This window comes from Papaver somniferum, unplaced genomic scaffold (assembly GCF_003573695.1).
Source record: "Papaver somniferum cultivar HN1 unplaced genomic scaffold, ASM357369v1 unplaced-scaffold_137, whole genome shotgun sequence".
Taxonomy (NCBI): domain Eukaryota; kingdom Viridiplantae; phylum Streptophyta; class Magnoliopsida; order Ranunculales; family Papaveraceae; genus Papaver; species Papaver somniferum.
In genome coordinates this window covers 5,449,627-5,469,718 of record NW_020622934.1, presented here as the reverse complement: position 1 = coordinate 5,469,718, position 20,092 = coordinate 5,449,627, and the positions used below count along the sequence as shown (strand labels likewise).

At 37.9% G+C, this 20,092-nt stretch overlaps 2 protein-coding genes across 2 annotated transcripts; one reads left to right on the top strand and one right to left on the bottom strand.

The window, feature by feature from the left end:
• Positions 1 to 1,419: 1,419 nt before the first annotated feature.
• LOC113335011 lies at positions 1,420 to 9,170 on the top strand. Its single transcript, XM_026581235.1, has 6 exons — positions 1,420 to 1,706; positions 1,813 to 1,844; positions 7,716 to 7,865; positions 8,161 to 8,211; positions 8,760 to 8,830; positions 8,915 to 9,170. The coding sequence occupies exons 1-6, from the start codon at positions 1,633 to 1,635 to the stop codon at positions 8,966 to 8,968; spliced, it is 432 nt and encodes a 143-aa protein (XP_026437020.1). The 5' UTR covers positions 1,420 to 1,632; the 3' UTR covers positions 8,969 to 9,170.
• A 969-nt stretch (positions 9,171 to 10,139) lies between these two features.
• Positions 10,140 to 13,642, bottom strand: LOC113334776 (RAP domain-containing protein, chloroplastic-like). The gene is made up of 4 exons (XM_026580977.1): positions 11,426 to 13,642; positions 11,255 to 11,337; positions 10,978 to 11,140; positions 10,140 to 10,676 (listed from the first exon to the last, which is right to left on the bottom strand). Exons 1-3 carry the CDS (start codon positions 13,284 to 13,286, stop codon positions 11,054 to 11,056), a joined length of 2,031 nt encoding a protein of 676 aa, XP_026436762.1. The 5' UTR covers positions 13,287 to 13,642; the 3' UTR covers positions 10,140 to 10,676; positions 10,978 to 11,053.
• Positions 13,643 to 20,092: the final 6,450 nt, after the last annotated feature.

Sequence of the window (20,092 nt, the reverse complement as noted above, 5' to 3'; positions counted from 1 at the left end):
CCTTCAACCCAAATGATGCTTGCTACACTGTTACACCACCACCACAACAACAAACATCTTATATGTTTGGAGGACCGAGTGCTTTCCAATCGCCTAGTATTTTTCAACCAGTATTTTCCCCTTATGGAAATTTTGGCAAATATGTTGGCAAGTGGGGATATCCCAGCCTCGGAGAATGGCCGACTCCAGGCCCCGAAGATAACGATGAGCGAGTTAACGATGAGCGATATTAGAGAGACTATAATTTTTAATTCTGCTACATTTGTAATTATAGTTTTAATAAATTAAAAGTACGACAATTTGTTTAAATGAAATTACATACTTTTAAAATTAAGCGTTTTACATTAGCTTCACTGAATTACATATGTTTAAAATTAAGCGTTTTATATTAGTATCACTGATGAGAAGTACTGGGTGGAACCTCAACTACGAGGAAGGGGTTGAAATTGTTCAACACCTTAAGGATTTCGAAAAAAAATTTGAAACAAAAATCCATATATTTCCATCTTCTCCATTCAGCCAAAGATCTTGTTACCATCTCAGCATCAGTTTCACCTCTCAGTCTATATCGATTGACTTGCATAGTTAAAGTTATAAACTCACTTACTTATTTTTTAATTGTACGAAAACGACTTTCTATGTCACTGCAGATGCCGTCGTGAATAACCTCCCATAAATTCACCCATGCATAGTTTGTTGAAGCAATCTGAGTAAATAAAAAAACATAGTTTCTGCAGATAGATTCATCTTCTTCTTCAGTATATGGAGCTCGTCGAACTAATAAGGGCCGATACATCTTCTTTGAAGAAATTATTTGAATTGAAGAAATTTTTTAAGCTCAGAGAAGAAGAGTAAAAAAGACTAGAGGTGTAGAATGTGTGAATTTGGAGTTGAAATGAGGAGTATTTATAGAACTCAAAATTCTAGTCGTTGCATGACAAGATATTTCAGCCGTTACCGGTTTTGGAGCACACGCTAGAGGATTCACTACAGACGCTGTGTGAAGGAAAAACTGGCGGTTTTGGATCACACGCCAGCGTGTTTAGTGCAGTCGCGCGGTTTTTCGTCAAACGCGTGTTTGGTCTACTGCCGCAATGAACAAACCTTCAAATTTGTTAGTTTACCCATCCGTTTTTCATGTTTGTTGAGTCCATAGTGGGGGCAAAATGAACAAACTTCATGTTTGTTGAGTCCATAAGAACTGCTCTAACTCTAGCGTGTATTCTTCCCGTGCTTTCCAGGCCCAAGTCTTTTCTTAAATTTTTTTCTTTTTTAAAAGACCCAAAATTAACCAGGTTCCGAATTAGCATAAACGTTCAGGGTTAAAAATAGAAATTGTGACTTGAAAAGCGACCTTGTATGTAAATGTCTGTAAAGAAGAAAAGGGCATAATTGGTAAATTTCATTGCTGTTGCATTTGTAGAATTAGAAACTTTTCGTACATATCCCCGACGCCACGGCGGGAGTGAGAAGAAAATATTCCAAAATAACCTGAAATTTTGTACAAGGAGGAGAGGAGGAAGAAGAAGAGGGAATTGGAAGAAAAAAAGAGGGTAAATTCTTCTTCTTTTTTCTTTACTACCCCTCTCTCTCTCTTCACCACCAACTTTACATACATTTAATAAAAAAGATATGCTTGAAAACCCTAACGATTCTACTATCCCTGTTTCTGCTTCTGTGAAGCGATATGCTCCTCCTAATCAAAGGTAATTTCAAATCACTTCTTACATTATCACTATTTTTTTTTTTTATTTTGTAAAGTTCTTGATTGGATCCAGCTGGGCTGAGTGGCTGAATTTCGATTTGAATTAGGAATCGTGGACTCAGTAGGCGAAAATCTGGAGGTGAGAATCTCAGTTTCTTAATCTGGTATTAGTAGATATTCTTATCAATTTCGTCTTCATTTGTACAAGTAAGAAAAGAGAAAGTTTATTGAGACAAAGAGATGGAAATGGAGTATATATTTTAGTAGAAATGGGTTGTTGAGGTATAATGTGTTAGTGGTTATTAATTGCTAATTTAAGAGTATGCGAGTAAAATTTGTTCAGACATGAAATTTGGAATTTTGTTTATGCAATAACCACTGGAATTCAAAGCCCGGCCTATAGGCATTGAAATCGGACGTTATAATTACTTGCGCATCAATACAGTGGACATCTCTGTGATATACCTACTTACTTTTTTCTTTTTTATTGTTTTTCTGCCACTACATTATTCATCTTCTGCTTATTTCACATTGCTTATGTGGAGAGACTATTGTGTTTCCCAATTCAGTAGGAAAATGGTAGTGTTAGGTATTTTCTTCACATCCTTAAGAAAGTTTGATTCAACGCCAATGCTTGGACGTGTTATTTCTCTTCTGTTTTTTTAGACAAGATAGTAGCATTTTTAAAGATCTATCAGTGGAAGTAAGTCTGCTTATTTAATTGAAGATAGCGTCCTATGTTGTAATCATAGAACTCCAAATCCCTTATTGAACTGCTGCCGCTGCTGTCCACCTAGTTGAGTTTGGCATAACTCTCTCTCTCTCTCTCTCTCTCTCTCTCTCTCACACACACACACACACACACACACACACATACACACACATATGACATGTTGATGCAGTTCTAGAAACTATAACCATAAATTAGGGCAAGTAGAACAAAGATCATTGAATTGAACATAGGATTGATAACAATAAGAACGTAGATAACTGAGTCTAGGTTAAAAACCCATTACTCTTCTATAATCCGCAGATTAAAGCTTAAGAAAATATATAATCAAAGTCTACCTCCTAAAGAAAACCCTATAGCCTATTTATACTAGAAAGATAACCCTTACGGAAAGAAACCCTAAACTAAATACGGACAACTAAAAACGTCCCTATTTTGTAGAACATTCCTAGATTAAAAACATTCCTAAAGAGACATAAAAATGCCCCTGCATCAATCACCCCAGGTTGAAAGAAATCTCAGCTCCGATGAGATGATATATGAATTCAGCATATATCTTTGTTGTCACTTCGACCTTCCCACGATCGAAAACAAAACCCAAAGCCTTAGAAATCCTGAAACGCAATAAACAAGTAATATTGTCCGTGTCACAGGATATCCACGCTGCTTTCCCACGATCAAACACGAAACCCAAATCTTCATTTCTGATTCCCGACTTAGGTATGTCAGTAAGCATTGATTCCATCACTGCATCTACATATGACTTTTCCCAACAGTAGACTTCGCTTACCAGTAATCTCGACGTGTCAGCATATGACTTATTCAAATCAACAGTGATTTCATCACTTGATGTCCCATCTAATTGTGATGGAAACTCCCTTTGAGTGCACCATATAGTGAGACCCCTTGTAAGAGTTAAAATACAACAGTACTCTTTCCATCTCAGTTCCAAGTGTTTCCAGTAGATATACCTCCATATAGTTTCCACCAGTGTTAGACAAAATCTGTCGCATTTTACTCATGTGATTTTCCGCATGTAGTTCATCACCGTGAATAATCATTGCCCATCTTATACTTGTTGCAAGCCATTGCACACACACTTCTTCTGTGTGAATATCAGTATTGGGATATGCTGCACTTGAATAGCACATGATACTTCCCAAATTTCCTGATAGCTTTTCAGCTATAGCTTCTCCACCGGTATTCTTGAAAATTCTCCCTCGAACTCTACTTAGCTGTGTGTCCTTGTTAAAAGTAAACGCCCTGACAACCGAATTATGTGTAGCAATAGTAATTATGCAGTCACCTCTGTGAGCCCGCTTTGCTACGGCCATGAAATCTCCATGCCATGAGTCGTATCCATCATTTAGCATAAACATCATAAATGGATCCAGCACAGACGATAAGATTTCATCTTCAGTGCCGGGGGTTAGACTCATAGTTACACATCCTATACCTTTTGTTCCAGGCCATCGCACAACAGTGTCCTTCATGTAAGTATTGATGTCGCGATAGGCTGTCATATGACTCGTGTTGCTTCTTAATTCTGCTGATAAATCTTCCGCTATTGTTATCCTCTCGGAGTTCGAGAAAACTCTCCCCTGGATCCTACTGATATAATTCTCTCCACCAGTTTTAGTACGACACACCATCATTCCCTCTTGCTCATAAATACCTGATCTCGAACCAAGATGGTCTACTGGACATGTAGCTTGATTCTTGTAAACTAAATAGGTTTGGTTTACAGGAATACCTACAATTCTTGTGTCTTCCCTGACAAAAGTATCAACCTCAGCAGATGTATGAACAACTTCTTCTTCAACTTCTGGCTAGCTGTCTTCCTTGATAAAAGGATTAATACCAACAGAAGCAAGCAACACCGTGTCTTCAACCTCATCATCCGGGTAACTATCGTAGACTGGTGCTAAGTCCCAATCCACAACAACTCTATCTTCTTCACCCTCACACAATGAGAATGGTGTTTCCTCACGAACAACAAGTCCGTCTTCACTCTCACACAATGAGAATGGTGTTTCCTCATGAATAACAGGTCTATGAAAAAGACTTTCATCGACTACTGCATCTTCATGTTCATATACTTTAGAAACTCCTTCCGGTGAATCTAAAGGGTTGCGTCGGCCTTCCGGTATCTCCATTCGGGCTCTCGCACGCCCTGTCGCTCTAGCCTTTCCAACCGTCGCAACAAGTTCTTCAACTTGCTTCTATGCTCCAGCCGTTCCAACCGTGGCAACACGTCCTCAACCAAGGTTCGTAATTCAGGAACATCAGTGTTTCTATCACCTCTATCACCACCTCTGTCTCTACCTACCATTGTAGAAACTAGGGTTTGCTAGTGTGTTTCGTTCTAGCGCCAAATGATGCAGTTCTAGAAACTATAACCATAAATTAGGGCAAGTAGAACAAAGATCATTGAATTGAACATAGGATTGATAACAATAAGAACGTAGATAACTGAGTCTAGGTTAAAAACCCATTACTCTTCTATAATCCGCAGATTAAAGCTTAAGAAAATATATAATCAAAGTCTACCTCCTAAAGAAAACCCTATAGCCTATTTATACTAGAAAGATAACCCTTACGGAAAGAAACCCTAAACTAAATACGGAAACAACTAAAAACGTCCCTATTTTGTAGAACATTCCTAGATTAAAAACATTCCTAAAGAGGCATAAAATGCCCCTGCATCACATGTTCAGGTCCATTTTCTCCATACTCTTTCTGATGATTGAATCCAGTTTTTTTGGATGAAATTATTGCAAATACTTGGCACTCTATATTCTCATCTAGTAACATGGAATAGAGAGCCTCAAGGCAATGTCTAACTTTGGATTCTGGTGTACATCAAACTTGATTCGCTTTTTATTGTTGTATGATTCTTCGAGTCCTTGGAGTTGCATTCTGGTAGGTTTGCATAAATAATATGGAAATCTTGATTTTCAAATCAATCGGAAGTAATTAGTATGTAACTTTAAGTTCCAAATAGGTGACTTTGGCACATTAGCTGGTAGGAAAATTTGATAAGAGTGATTTCTTTTTGAGTACAAATAATAATAAAATTAAATTATTGGGTGTATTAGGTTGTAGAGTTTCAAGTATACTGTAAACGTGGACTCATAAGGTCATTCAGGCCACCTCTTAATGGCTCTTGAATCTTGGTAGTATAGTAGTTGAAATGTATACTATCAGTTTGTTTTTCATGTTGCTTTGCTTTTTCTTCTTGTATTGAAGGATTGCATGAAGAAGAAAAGGAAATGAGGTACACAATGGGTTCATTCCCATTGCCCATTTTGCTCTATAGACAGCTGAACCTCATTAAATTTGCATATTGTATCTTTGGGTATGCTAATGCAGCGATTTGAGAAAGCAGCTTGATGGTCACACTCTCGTCCATAATTAAGCACTAAGGTTAGTTTTATAGGTTCAGCGTATCCGAACCGTTATGTTCATCAGATGTTCGATACACCCCATTATGTTGATACTTCTTCCTTACAAAAAGTCAGGCTTCAAAATCTATCTTGCACTATGAGATGGAAGTTGAAGTGATTCGTGATGTCCTTAGAAATCTCAAAATGATTCCCTCGGTTCATGAAGAACCTTACTAAATGTTACGCAGCTTTGTGGGCAAGTGATGTGTGTGATGGGTGGGTGGGGTGGTATATGTATAAATGGTTTATTAATTGCTAATTTTAAAGAGTCCGGCAGTAAATTAAGTTGAAAGATGAGATTTGAAATCTGTTCATGTGATAATCACTTAAATTTAAAACTCTGCTTTTACACATTTAAATTGCAGATTAGGTTTACTTGTGCGTTAATATTGAAAACATCTCCAGGATAACCTTGCTTGCCAGTTTATTGTTGCTTTTCCAACTACATAATGTATTTGTATTCACTTTCCGCTTAGATTTCTGAATTCTAGGAGAAAGTTCCCAAGTCAAAAGAAAGAATGGTAGTAATAAGTATGTAGTTCACATCTTTAGTAAGGTTGATGCAATGCCGAGATACATGGTTGGCGGTATGTAGTTTTCTTTCTCAGTGCTGTTTTCTGCTGTATCTGTAGACAAAATAGTAAATTTCTATGCAAGGGTGCGTCTTATGCTATATTCATAGTTTTATTTAAGTGCTGTCCACTGAGTTGAGTTCTGCATATGCCATCTCTCATGTTTATGTAGGTGCATTTTCGCAACATTTTCTGTGACAATCGAATCCAGTCATATACTACAGTCAATCACAGCTATGTAGAGAGGCTCAAATGCAATGTCTAGCTTTGGATTCTGTTAGATTCATATCAAACTTAATTGTCCTTTTACTCTTCAATGCTTTCTGAGTCCGTGGAGACTCAGAAAAGCATTCAGGTGGAGTTAATTACATAATATACAAGTCTTGCTTTATAATTCTCATTCATTCTCACTCAAGAGGTAAGCATTATGTATCTTTAAGTACCGAATAGGTGACTTCGGCACATTAGCTGATAGAAAGACTTGGTTAGAGTGATTTCGTGTATAATACAAATAAAGAAAAATATGTATGGTATGCTACACTGTAGTCAAGAATTACAAGTAGCCGCTGGCTCAAAAGGTCATTCGAGGGTATTATTGAAGTGAACTGGCTTAACCTAATTGTGTTAGGCACCCTTGTAATTGCTCTAGGTAGTATGATAGCTAAAACGTCTATCATCCAATTTTCTTTTTTGGGTGAAGCATTGTATGAAAAGAAAAAGGAAATGAGGGACACAAGGGGCTCATTTCCAAGGCATGTTTTGCTCTACATCAGACAGCTGATTTTTGTTAAATGTGCATATTTTAATATTTTGATATGCTAACGCAGTGATATAACAACATAAATTGATGGATACACGATCATCCATATTAAGCATCAAACTTAGTTTTAAAGGTTTAACAGATGCCAACTGTTATGGCAATATGTTAGCCACAACTCAGTATGTTGATACTCATCCTTACAAAAGGTCCAGCTTCAAATTAATATCTGGCTCTAGGAGATAGAAGTTGAAGTGGTTTATGATGTCCTTAGAAATCTTTAAATGATTCCTACAGTTTGAGAGTAGGCTTACCAAATGCCACACATCTTTGTCGGCAAGTGGTGTGTGTCCATGACCTGTGGAGAGATATCCTTAGCTCATAACTTAGATAATTTCCTGAATGGGCAATTATCGTAATGGTTGATTTGATAAAACAAATACAGCCAATGGATATGACTGGATGCTTTTTGTTTGTTTGTTTAATGTGTGGTTTAATTTTGAAGGAATTGATGGGGATAAGAATCAAGCTGCTTCAAAGAACATTATGATCACTGATCAGGGGGACGCAGGTAGTAGCAAGTTTTACCCACAAGGAGTGCTCATACCTTTAGATGGCTGTTCTAACAGTGAGGCCGTCCAGCTTTTAAATAATCGTAAGTGCTTCGTCACCTTATTATGCCCTTTCTATTCATCTTAAATAGACTTTACTTCTTCCGTTGTTGGAAATAATATTTAATAATCTGCATTGCATAAATTTAAGAGGTTGCTTTTGCGAGAAAAGAACTCGGTACTCTCCGTTATACATACATTTTTTTCCTCCTTATTGTCTTGTGCAACGGCTCCGATAATACAATGTCAAGTTGAAGTTTCCTATGAGGTATTGTGTTATTGATGTTCTTAATGTTGTTTTATGTACATTACTTACTTTGCCTGTGCTCTTTAATGTAGGATGGGAAGCTGCTATGCACGCCTTCAATGATCCGCCACTTGATTTAACTGGTTAGTAACTAAAAATAAAGTTTTCAGTATTTGATCTTTGGATTTGCCTGATTATGAGCGTATCTTGTTTAGTTATACTACCACATGTAGATGGCAAGTTTTGTATCTCCTCCACTTTCATTTTATACCTAGGCTTTGTGCAACAAGCAGCTTTTTATTTATTGCTAGGATGTTGTTATCTAGGATGTATGATTTTGGTCCGAGGGAATTGGAAAGGTACTTTTCACTTTTCAGGATCCTTCGAAATACCCTCAAGGTGGGTAAAATAAAATAAGTTTTGGGATCTTGTTCTTGGTTCACACTTCACATATATCATTAGATTAACTCAAATCAAGAAAACATACCCTTGGGCTGACGTTTTCACTTTTCGCGTGTCAAGAAAGAATTAGGTTAGTTTCATTAAATTTATTTTTTACCTTCAGGGGTATTTTTTCAAAGAAGGGATTAATGAAGGGTAAAACAATAGTGCTCTCAATTTTGTTGCATTGTGTTTTTTCAGCTATAACCTATGGTTTCTATAACAACTCCTTTTGTTTTGTGGGTGCTAGAAAGACCGGTGATGTATTCAGGAACTGGTGCATCGACTTGGGGACAGGGACAGCCGAGACCTCCTCAGCAGGTGAAAATGGCACATGAGATTTTCCCTTCATTATTTCATTTCCATGGGTTTCTGTGATTTCTCAACGTTTACTTTCGTCAGCAGATGGACTTCTTGGCAGAGCTTAGACGAGCAATACGTGCAAACGCGAGCGCTTAGGCAGGTGCTCAAGAACTCAGTCGGGCCACTCCAAACTATCTGAAGGAGTTTTTAACTTTAAATTTGTCTACCATGGTGACCATTTGGGATAGTTTTGAAACTAATGTTGTGTATCAAGATCAGTTCAGATTTTGTATTTTATGTAATCTAATATTCTACATATAGGAGTATATTCATCTTATGCATGAGTTCTTTTACAGGATATCGGGGTGTAAAAATGTGGATGATTGATTGCAGGTCTAGTATGTCTTGCGAACGACATCCTATCTATTAGATCGACATGTAAAAATCTAGATCATTTCTTAAGTCGTATCACTAAATTGTGAAACTATTGATCAAATAAATCCTTCATTTTCTTTTGTTTTATAAGCGGGCTGAACAACTTAAGCGATAACTTTTGTTTGCCACGGTAAGTTATCTTCGTTGAGGGAGGGATCCACGAACTGGCTCGGTTTGAACTTTGAAGCTCAATGGTCTGGTTGTTGTTTTTGAAGTTTATAGTTATACTCAACAGATAAGAAAATAAAATTTTATAATTAATAAAGATAAGAAAAGATTCCGGAACGTCAAATTTATGTTTCAGTGGAGATGGAAAAACAGTTTGAAGAGCTTAAATAATCGAAGCTATCCCATGGGAGTTGGGATCTGGATTGTACCAAGAGATGACTTTAATATTTCAAGAATGGGGTTTAAGCTTCATGTCTTCAATGCCTAAATCATATAGAGATATTCATCACAAGCTTTCAAAATTGAGTTGTTTTACACGATTATTTGGGGGTTCACAGGTATATGATATGATAGCATGCCTAGTGAGGACGATACCCTCACCTATAGGGTTCTGACTGTATAAAAATTCAGATTCTTCTAGAAGGTTTTTCTACCAATTACCATGCATTGATGTAAATAGTCGAAACAAACCATTCGGATCCCAAGCCAGTTGTTGGTATCCAGAATGCTGCTGTAACTAACAAGTTTTTGCCAAATACTTTCTATGACTACAAGACTTGTTGATCCTCTTCTTTGTATACAAACTGTTATGTGCTAGCAAGACTACTACAATATGTAAGCAACAATGTCGCAGTACTAATAACAAAGACTGAATCAGATTCTCCGCTACCCGAATCGGATACGACACCTTCAAATACTCCCCAAAAGGCTTATCAAAAATATCTGTTTTTCTAAAGGTGTTCTATTCAAATGTCTTTTTAAAGGCCTCTCTTGCTTTCACGTGCTTTGTACATGTGAAACGGAGAAACACTTTAAAAAGAAAATGGAGTTTACTTCCCTCATAAAGAGGGTTGAGAGTGATAACAACATGGGATTGAAATGTTGTGAGATATAGGTGTACAGTGACATTATTGATTCCTATAAAATTACACCAACAAAATTATATGCCGTAACGGTCGGCATCCGTATCCGCCATTTTTGAAAATGCCAAATCGGATTCTCCAATACGTATCGGTATCAGATACCGTACCAGTACCTATGCACCCCAGATCCTCGCATATACACCCATCAGCAGTTGGACGAAACATTCGTGCCTGCCCACTGTAAGTAGTCGATGTGTAGGAAAGACGTTTAGGAAAATAAATAAGTATCCTCACTCTACTACAATTCTACCACCCATGTGACTTATTTCTTCATCTTTAGATCTTACTGCAGAAAATCAGGATCCCCTGAAGCAAAGTCTTCCACGCAAAATCTCGACCTGTTTTCATAATCATTGAGAAAACCGTGAATGTACTTGTACATACTAAGAATTCTGATTAAAATGAATTGAGATTAGCGAACTTTCGACTTCATACAGCACTTTAACTGGAAGGATTTATATTAAAATGCGTGGGAGATAGACAAGTAGTAGATATGTCACCAAGAGATATAGAAGATAGAACATGAGAAGGATCACCCAAGAGTGATCCATTATGCCACACTGATTCCATAACGTAATAGAAACCCTTTCCTAACATAACATAAAGAGGACAAAGAGCAGTTACTTAAATCCTTTTTACCTTTTCCTAATATACCGTACTCGCTGACTAATTCCTCAATGGTCTGACCTTCATCTCTTAGTTTTCTATATACAGTTCAGGTGCAAGGTTCTTCCATAAGCCCATCCTTGAGAATCTCCCTTAGATAGTCTAGCTGCTCAAACTCACCTTGAAGTTCTTCCCACTGACAGAATAGAGAATTTATTAGTTGGTTCCCATGCAACAGAATAAATTAAACTGAGGGAAAATTTGCATATTAACAATGATTGGGTAGTTAGTCACTCATGCAGAAACTCACCTCTTGATGGCATAAGGATACTAGTTCCCAACCAGCTGCACTAACATAGCGCCGTTTTAGCATTGTATGGCCTAAAGGATTGCCTGCAAAGAAATAGATAAATCCCTCAACAACCTATAAAGAAAAAGTAAAATGACGTGTATGGAAATGCAACAGTGTAAGAGATCTTACCCAAGTTCCTTGAGAAATGAGTGGGGCCGTCAATTTCTAAAGCAAGTTTCTTATCAACCAAGGCTGCATCCAAACTGTACCCATCAACCGAATGTTCTCTAACCCATTCCAGACCCATGCTAACAAGAAGGCGGGCGACCTCCTTTTGGAATGAAGAAGTGATTTTCTGGTTGAATCTCTTCGTGTTTCCCAAACGTGCTATTTTCTCCTCCAGATCACTCGCTAGATGTAAGTGAAGATCCGGGTGTTCAAGCTTCAGGCACTGGTTTACAAGATGAATTTGTGACACAAACATGATATCCTCCCTATACTGCTCTGAAATCCTTTGTTCCTCAAAGTTCCTCAAATTCTTCCAAAGGTGGGAGAAGAAAACCCGATCCAATTTACCAAGAACAGCATATGACCAAGCTATATTACCAAGTTGGTCCCTGTTAAAACTAAGCACATGGGTATCTAATGTATCATTTGCTAGAACAAGATCTCCAATGCTTTCTACTACGTCTCTTCCTTCTTTACTGCTGGATTTTTCTCCTGCTATGCAGCAGGTTAGTTTTCCTGCATCCTTAGAGACACTATCCAGAGAATCGAACAATGGGTCTGCAGGTTCATATAAAGAAGCAAAGGCCCATAAAACTTGAGCAAGCTCTTGCTCTCGAAAAGTTCGAATTATATCTGATGCCCTATTTGACAGTTCCAGGAAGAGCTCCGAAGCAGAGTGCTGCATCGAAGCAAATGCACCAGCCACGTTTGCAACATTTTGTGAATTAAATTCATTTACCTTTGTAGTTGCTACCTCTGCAACTCTATCCATCTCTGACAAATAAAGCAATTCACCTCCTATCTTTGACAATGCCCAAGCAATATTTGATACACCCTGCGCCGAGCATTCAGGTAAGGCTGCCATAGCCATACCCACGAGCATAGACATTTCACTTTGACGGGCAAATGCCAACCTACGACTTCTTGTCATTGACACTTTCTCCATGTTTTTAGCAATGCGGTGGAGAGAGGTGGCTATATTCAATGGAGTAAGAGGTGAAGGATTCAGCCCTTTTCCAACTGCAGATATTACCTCAGATGTAAGTTCTAATACTTCTTCTGCAGTCTGTGCATCTAAGATAGCTCTATTCAAGGTAATTTCTTTTCTTCGGTCTGAAGGTCCAGAAAATTGGGAGAGTCTTTGCACTAAAGTTTCCATTGTTCTCTCTCGCTTTTCTTCATACATACCGCCACCCAAATTGCTTACCGTCTTTCTAAGATGTTTTGTGCCATCTCCGTCCATCGCTGCCTCTATAGAAAAAGTGTCATCTTCCAATTCATCAAAATCCTCTTCGTCCTCGTCCAACTTAATTTTCTTAGCAGCAAGCTTCTCCTTCTTGCTAACTACATCCTTTTTCTTCTTATCCTTTTTCTTCTTCTTCTTAACTGTTGTCAGATCTTCCATTGAACGTGTTAAACCCCGTGACTCAATCGATTTCAGTGCGACTAGCCTTGCCTTCATACACCAATCCATTCCCTGACTATCTTCAACCAATTTTGTTTTTCGACGTGTTTTTTTCTTAATCGGTCGCTGGAAACCTAATGGATTGAGCTCCCCTAGAAATTCTGCTTCCCAATCTAAATTAGATTCTTTTTGTTCATCCTCCTCCTCTTCCCTTTCTTCAGCACTATCAACAACTGACATATCTCGGCTTACATTTCTACAAATCCATGGAACAAAACCTACTTCCAGTTTACGACAAGTGAACCTAGTTCCTAACTCTAAGAACATTAAAGGGTTTTTAAAAGTTTTATGTTTTGATAAATTGAGAGGTTGTAAACACCTTTGGGGTGCGAAGGTTGTGAATAATAATACATCCATGACGAGATTTTCACACTAAATACAGATAATCAAAGATTAATAAGTACAGCAGAGAAATTGAAACTGGAAAGACAAGTAATAAAGAAAACAACGAAAGACTCACTTTATCAGTAATACAGATTTAGGGTTTTGATGGTGATAATTTGGTAGGAAGATAAAATGGCGGGAGGCATTGCTTCCTCAGTCTGTTCCGTTTAAACCCTTGTTGCCGTAAGCAAGACTAGGAACTGGGAAGGTCGAGCGAGGGAAGGAGGAGGATAAGGGTAGAACAGTAGAAATCCATTCTACAGCTCCTATCCCAAAATTGTGTCCGCGACTAACTTCATCATAGCCCTACACCACCAAATTCCCAGGAGGAGGAATATTTTGTTTCGAAAAGATTTGGTAACCCTTGTCAAATTTGGTACGAGGGATGCTACACTGACCGATACACACAGCTCCTTAAGCCATTTCGAGGAATTATGATAGGTACCAGATTAAGTCGGGGTGTACCAAAATTATAATAAGACAAAACTATAATAAGACAAAACAGATTTTCATATAGGACAAAACAGTTTTTGTCTTGGCTTGGTACATTCCTACTAGACCGGACACCCCCATTAGCAGTTTTGGAATTATGGAGATGGGTTTTTGGTCCCACCACTTTGTGTGTCATTAGAGAAAATTCTCATTTTTGTTATAAGGAGGGGGCTAGTGGATCAAGGGAGTGAAAAAATCGTACTCAACTTACCTACCTAGTACGGCCATTTTCCTACAAGTACGACAAAGCTACCCTCTTACAAAACCCCGTTTCAGAACAAATTAACCTTCTTTCTTTCTCTTCTTCCTATTAACCGTGAGGAATATTCACAAACCCTAAAATCCCAATTTCATGTATGATTTATCTGATGTAAAGCCATCAAGATTTCACACGCTTCATCATTGAAACTATATCTTTGATAAATGTACGATTACAATGATGGGAAAATACCTAGACTATATGAAGTTAGGAACCAATTTTCAAAGCCAACGAAGTCAAATGAAACATTTTGTGAATCTCTGTCTTCAGATTGCCTGAGTTTGCTGATAGTTGTCATATGCGTTAAAAATAAATTATTTTCTCACTACTCAAAATATATAATATAGCAACGGTAAGAAATGATCGTTCCCACAGAGAGGGCTAGGTTGTCAATATATTTTCGGTTTCCTATAAATAACAAGGGGGATTTTTCTGATTTTTAATAAACTAAACTAAAATAAAGCAAACAAAGAAATAAACAAGCAAATCAAAGATGTAAAGATATTGGTTAAGGTTTTCATCTTCATTCACAAACATGTTTTCGACATAATAATTAGATTGATATGTTAATCTCAACTTTTATCAAAGGTCTTAGGATACCTTGATCGCAAATTTATCCCGCAAATCCCCTCTTGTCATCTATAAACACATTAAAAGATGCGAATATAAATACTATCTTAGAGAACAACCTAACGTGTAAAAGCACTAATCAAGTTTAATTTCCTAGATGCATTAAGTTCTATGAAATCTGGCCAATCAAAGCAATCGAACGTGTAAAAGCACTAATCTGATTTAACAAAGGTTATGGTTCACATATGATTACAAGGATGCATCACTACAAGCTATAACCATATTTATGCTACATGTAATCAGGAATCTATCACTTTTGCGTATAACAAATCCTAATTTAGCATTAGAGATGAAAACAAACTCAACCAATTCGCGACTCGATCAAACAAGCATTCAAATCATGTAACAATATAAATATTGAATCATAATCGATAATATGGAGACAAAACTAATTTATCATATCAAAAAGAATATCATGTGAAATCCAATTATTCCATAACCAATAATAATAATCTAGCTCATGTTCATGGAGCTCATAACAAGAAGAAAAAGAAAAGCTTTCATGTTGTAAAACCCTAGAACAAAAGTAGAAGTAAAGATAAAGATCAGAGACTTTTCTTTTCTTTTTTATACTCTTCTGCCTTCACCTTGTGTCGTCTGAACCAGCCCATGAGTGAAGCCCGTCCAAAACAGGTCCAAGTCCATCCGAGTCAGCTCACCTGAATCTGCGGGTCAACTCGCCTGAATGGGAATCCCAGCCGAGTTGTGGTTGCTTTTGTTAAGTTTTCGGCCCAATTTTCTGGTCATTCTTTCACTCATTCCCTGCACAATTACATTCCTAGCATACACCTATCTTTTCAGCTCAACCCATTCACTCAATTATGCCATTTGAACTGCATCACTTCCTTGTAGCTCCAATTCCACCACTGCCTTTCTTACACGATTGCAACTCCAGTGTTTTGACCTCAGTTCTCAGCTCAATTGCGCCAATTCAGTCCCTCTGAGCATCGCCTTCATGTCATACTTCTGCCACACTCCCTGCAAACTCAGACCTGCTCATACTCACAGTCAAACTGGGATCCCCTCCGTAGTTCAGCTCATCGAAGCATCACCAGCGCCTCAAACCCATTAGCTCACAACAAGAATCATCTCCCGTGGTTCCATTCTAACACTGCTTCAACTGCAACCATCCTGCTATGCCCTACATTTCTGTGCATTAAGACTTGCAACTCTCCAGCTGTTTCCTCCATCAGCAACTTTCATTTTCTTCTACAGCCGAGTCATGGCAAAAGAAATCTGTCCTAAACATTCATCTAATATATTCATTTCAACCTTCCCTTCTGATCTTGCTCAATCTCAGGCCAGTCTCTCGGCTAAACCAATGTCACGGTCTTCTCCATTCCAGACTTCACCCATTTTCCAATTCTTTCGCACCCAACTGCAAACATCAGACTCTTTGTAAACACATCCCAGAACTCAAACAACTAACCCGTTTCAAGCCTTCTACAACCAGCTCATTTGCAATCACCGGCACCTGCATCACCTTGTTTCAGTTCACTTCTGTGACTGTATCGACCATTATTTCCAATTCTGCCATTGCAGCAGCAACAACTGGAAGCAGCAACACAAACTTCCTGCAATGGACTTCTTCTCCACACTGTCATGACCAGCACCAGTCACATAACCTGCAAAGCTTTCATTCCTTCATTCGAGCCACAAAAACTGCATCACAATACAACATCAGTTCCTTCTCCATTTCTCACTGTAAGCACCCATCTTCAATCTACAGCTCAAACAAATCTCTTCAACTGGTAGCAGCAGCTCCAACTGCTCACTATGTTCAAGAACCTGAATCTATATTGAAGCACAAATTCATCTCTTCCTTGTTCTGGCAGCAAATAATCACAGTTTCTGCTGCAACAATCACCAGTTTGCACCACATGCAACATAGCTCAACAGACTCACTTCCATCTCCGAATTGCAACACCATTCCTTTGCAGCTCAGCGCATTCCAGTTCCTTGAAGCAGCATCGCCATCATCTCATTGAACCACAATAAAACCCAAATTAGGTGACAGCAACTCATTCTCTTCATGTCCAATTCCTTGGACTCCAAATCCTCATCACTTCTTCCATTGCAGTCATTCATCAGCTCATAGCAGCAGCACCTTGTTCTCGACATCAAACCCCTTTTCAGCCTCAAAACTCAGTTATCACCAGCATCAAATCAACCCATCTCCTCCATGAGCTCAAACACCAACCCAAATCTCATTAACACCCCAACGATCTCTGCTCATTCATGGCTACACCATCTCAAACCCTAACATCCACACAAACCCCTACATGCTTCACTTTCTCAAGCATCAGCACCATAACTTCGATTTGATTTCAAATCTGAGATAACCCATGTCTTAATCATTCATCTAAATCTACATTTTCATGTTCTTCACTGCTCAACTCAGATTCACTCCTAACCCCGTCTGGATCTGGATTTCAAATTGCTCCTCTTTATTTCAACAACAACATATCTCGTTTCTACTTCAATCCAGCATCATCATCTTCTTCTCTGTCGGTAAAATCATTTCCAACCTCTGAATTTCTTCCACCAGCAGCAGAATCATCCATGGCTTCACTTCGACAACAGCAACCTATCTGAGCCGCCATCTCATTTCAAGCAGAAGAAGAAAAATGATTTCTTCACTGAAAGTTTAGGTACTTTGTAGGAAACTTGATTTACACTCCCCAGCTTTGGATAAGGGCCTCCAGAAATTATTTGGCTTGTTGGTTGTGGATAACCGACAGCCTAATTTTTCACTCCTTGCGACCTTAGCCGGCTCCATGTATCACTCGTCTGTGAATTGATTTTTTTGCATTTTACGCTCCAAGTGGACAATTTCCCCTTTTTTTGCTCCAAATTACTCCAAAGTATCTAAACACTCAAAAACAAACATAAGATATGCAATTCACAAGGATAATAGCAAAGAAAGCATAAATACTAGATATAAAATTAGGTGTTTTAAACACCTATCAAATCCCCCACACTTAGACTTTGCTAGTCCTCGAACAAATCAAACAAAACAATTCTAAAACATACATACAACTCCGTGTCGTCGAGGCTACGGTCACACTTAGCATGTATAACAAGCCTTTGAACCCCTAGGTGTCCCTAGTGGACGAGTTATAGTCTCGTGAGGGCTTACTCGAGATATACTCACAAAACCTATTTTACCAACTTACTAGTTCTCTGAAATGATAGCATCCAACGCGCTAAGAAGACATAGAAATTTTGCACACTAGTCGTAAGAAGTTAAACACAAATATGAACACAATCTCATCCTTAAAAGTTGAGAGAGAAATAACCATCCCTTATCGAAAGAAATTCGGGTTCGGAGTGATCGAAAGTCTCGACTCTGCCTCACAAGAAAGGGTTTTATGAAGTTGCTCTCAATAATAAATAACTTTTTATAGGTCACACATGTGTCCAGGTAGGAATGGAGAGAGAATCTTGTGACACGTTGAATAGTAGGAAGGCCAAACCCTCCGAATTGTTTTGAAAACCCACATCTTTTATTCATTTTGAAAACCCTTTTTTTTTCTGACGATCTCTAAGAAAGGAAATCAACCACTTGACGAAGGTGGGAATATGCTTACTTACCTCGTTATCCGTTCAACCTGCAGTTAGCTCCACTCTCACAGCATCCATAGAAACGTCTTCGGTCTTCAGTCCTTGTCTTCATCTTTGTCTCAGGTCTTCAACTGTCGATGATAACTCTTGAACTTCATAGAATCTTGACAATGTAACACTTTTCTCTAATTCCTTGTTGCTTGAAACTTCATTATGGATATTCCTTCTTTCCATTGGCTTTATTAAAAGAACACAAAACTAAAAATGAACTAAACAAACCAAAATATGATACAACAAATTTTTCTTGTCTTTTTTTTCAGTTGAGACAAGAAAAATAAAACAAATACAAAATGAAAACAAAACAAAATAAAACTAATAATGAACCTAAAAAATTTCTCTTGTCTTTTTTTTTTTCTTTTTGACAAGAGACGTAGCATAATGATGACTATGTCCCAAGAATTTTTTTTTAAGAGACAAGAGAAAATAAAATACAATTTAACAAATAAGATAAAATAAAAATGCACGTACAAAGGCCATGGTGTAAGTATTTTACCACTTGATTCTTCACAACTTGTATGTCTCGAGATCATAAACTTCTTAAACTCTCATCTTGATAATCTTCGCTCTTGTACATAAGTCTTCAACTTGTAAAAATTCTGCTCCTTATCTTGTTGCTTTACTTGAATCTGAAATCTGCTCATTTATGTACCGTTGCTTGTAAATTTTGAGCGTCTTCAACTTTCCTTCGAGTTTGTGATCCTCCTCTTGTTGATGATGATGGTGTTTCTATGGACCTGTTGGTGTAGAGAGAGATAAAGTGGATGGTGCTAATTGCGAACAAGATTACAAGTGTTATGTAAGTTAGCAATTCGATGTCACAGTCATGATTGACAAAATAGCACTCAAGAGATCAAAGTAGTGCTTATATTGGTGGGAGGTCGGGTAGCGCACCATTCTACCCAGAGTTTACGTACGGTGACACACACTCTAAAAGCACATATTTAGACACGTACAAAGAATTGAAGGTCGGTGCCTCGCATGATGTAACAATAGGTAGTCTCCACTATTGGGGATCACAACTCTAATACCGAATTCGGTCTGCACCTCATTTGTCACTGGCATGGTTAAAACCAACTTTAACTCTCATACAAGTAAGAAACCTGATCACGTTCTCTGTCATCTCTAAGTTCAGTCACTCTTATGAGAATCTCGATGTAACCTTAGCGACATGTATACTATGTGGCTCTAAACTAACTACAAGTTGGAGTTTTTCATGCACTAATTTACACGAAATTTGAAAATTTTGAAAAATTTACAATGCAAATGCTTAACCACTCCCCCACACTTAAACTTTACATTGTCCTCAATGTAAATTGAATCGTCCAAAGAAAGTCAAGGTGGGAAATCATACAATGATATGCGACAAGAAATCAGAAAACTAAATACAAGACAAGAAAAAACTAAAAGATAAGAGATACAAAACCAGTGGGTTGGCTCCCATGCAGCGCTTGGTTTAAAGTCGTCATCCCGACTATATCCTTGTAAGATTCATTCCCCATATACCAACAATCTGAAAAGTTGGGGATCCTTCCATGTAACCTGTTTTGCAAATACTCGCTTCACACAAATATTAGTACAAGAAAACAGAAGTGAAGCTATCGCCCCATAGAAGTTTCCCCCACACTTATTCTTTTCTGCACTTAGAAGTGTATAAAGAACATAAAAATCAGGAACTTCTATGCTTTCTTCTTTGCAAACCTGCATAGTATGAGAATCAAGTGTCTCTAATGGAGGATATCGAGAAACAAAGTCATTTAGCAATGTTCTCGAAGCA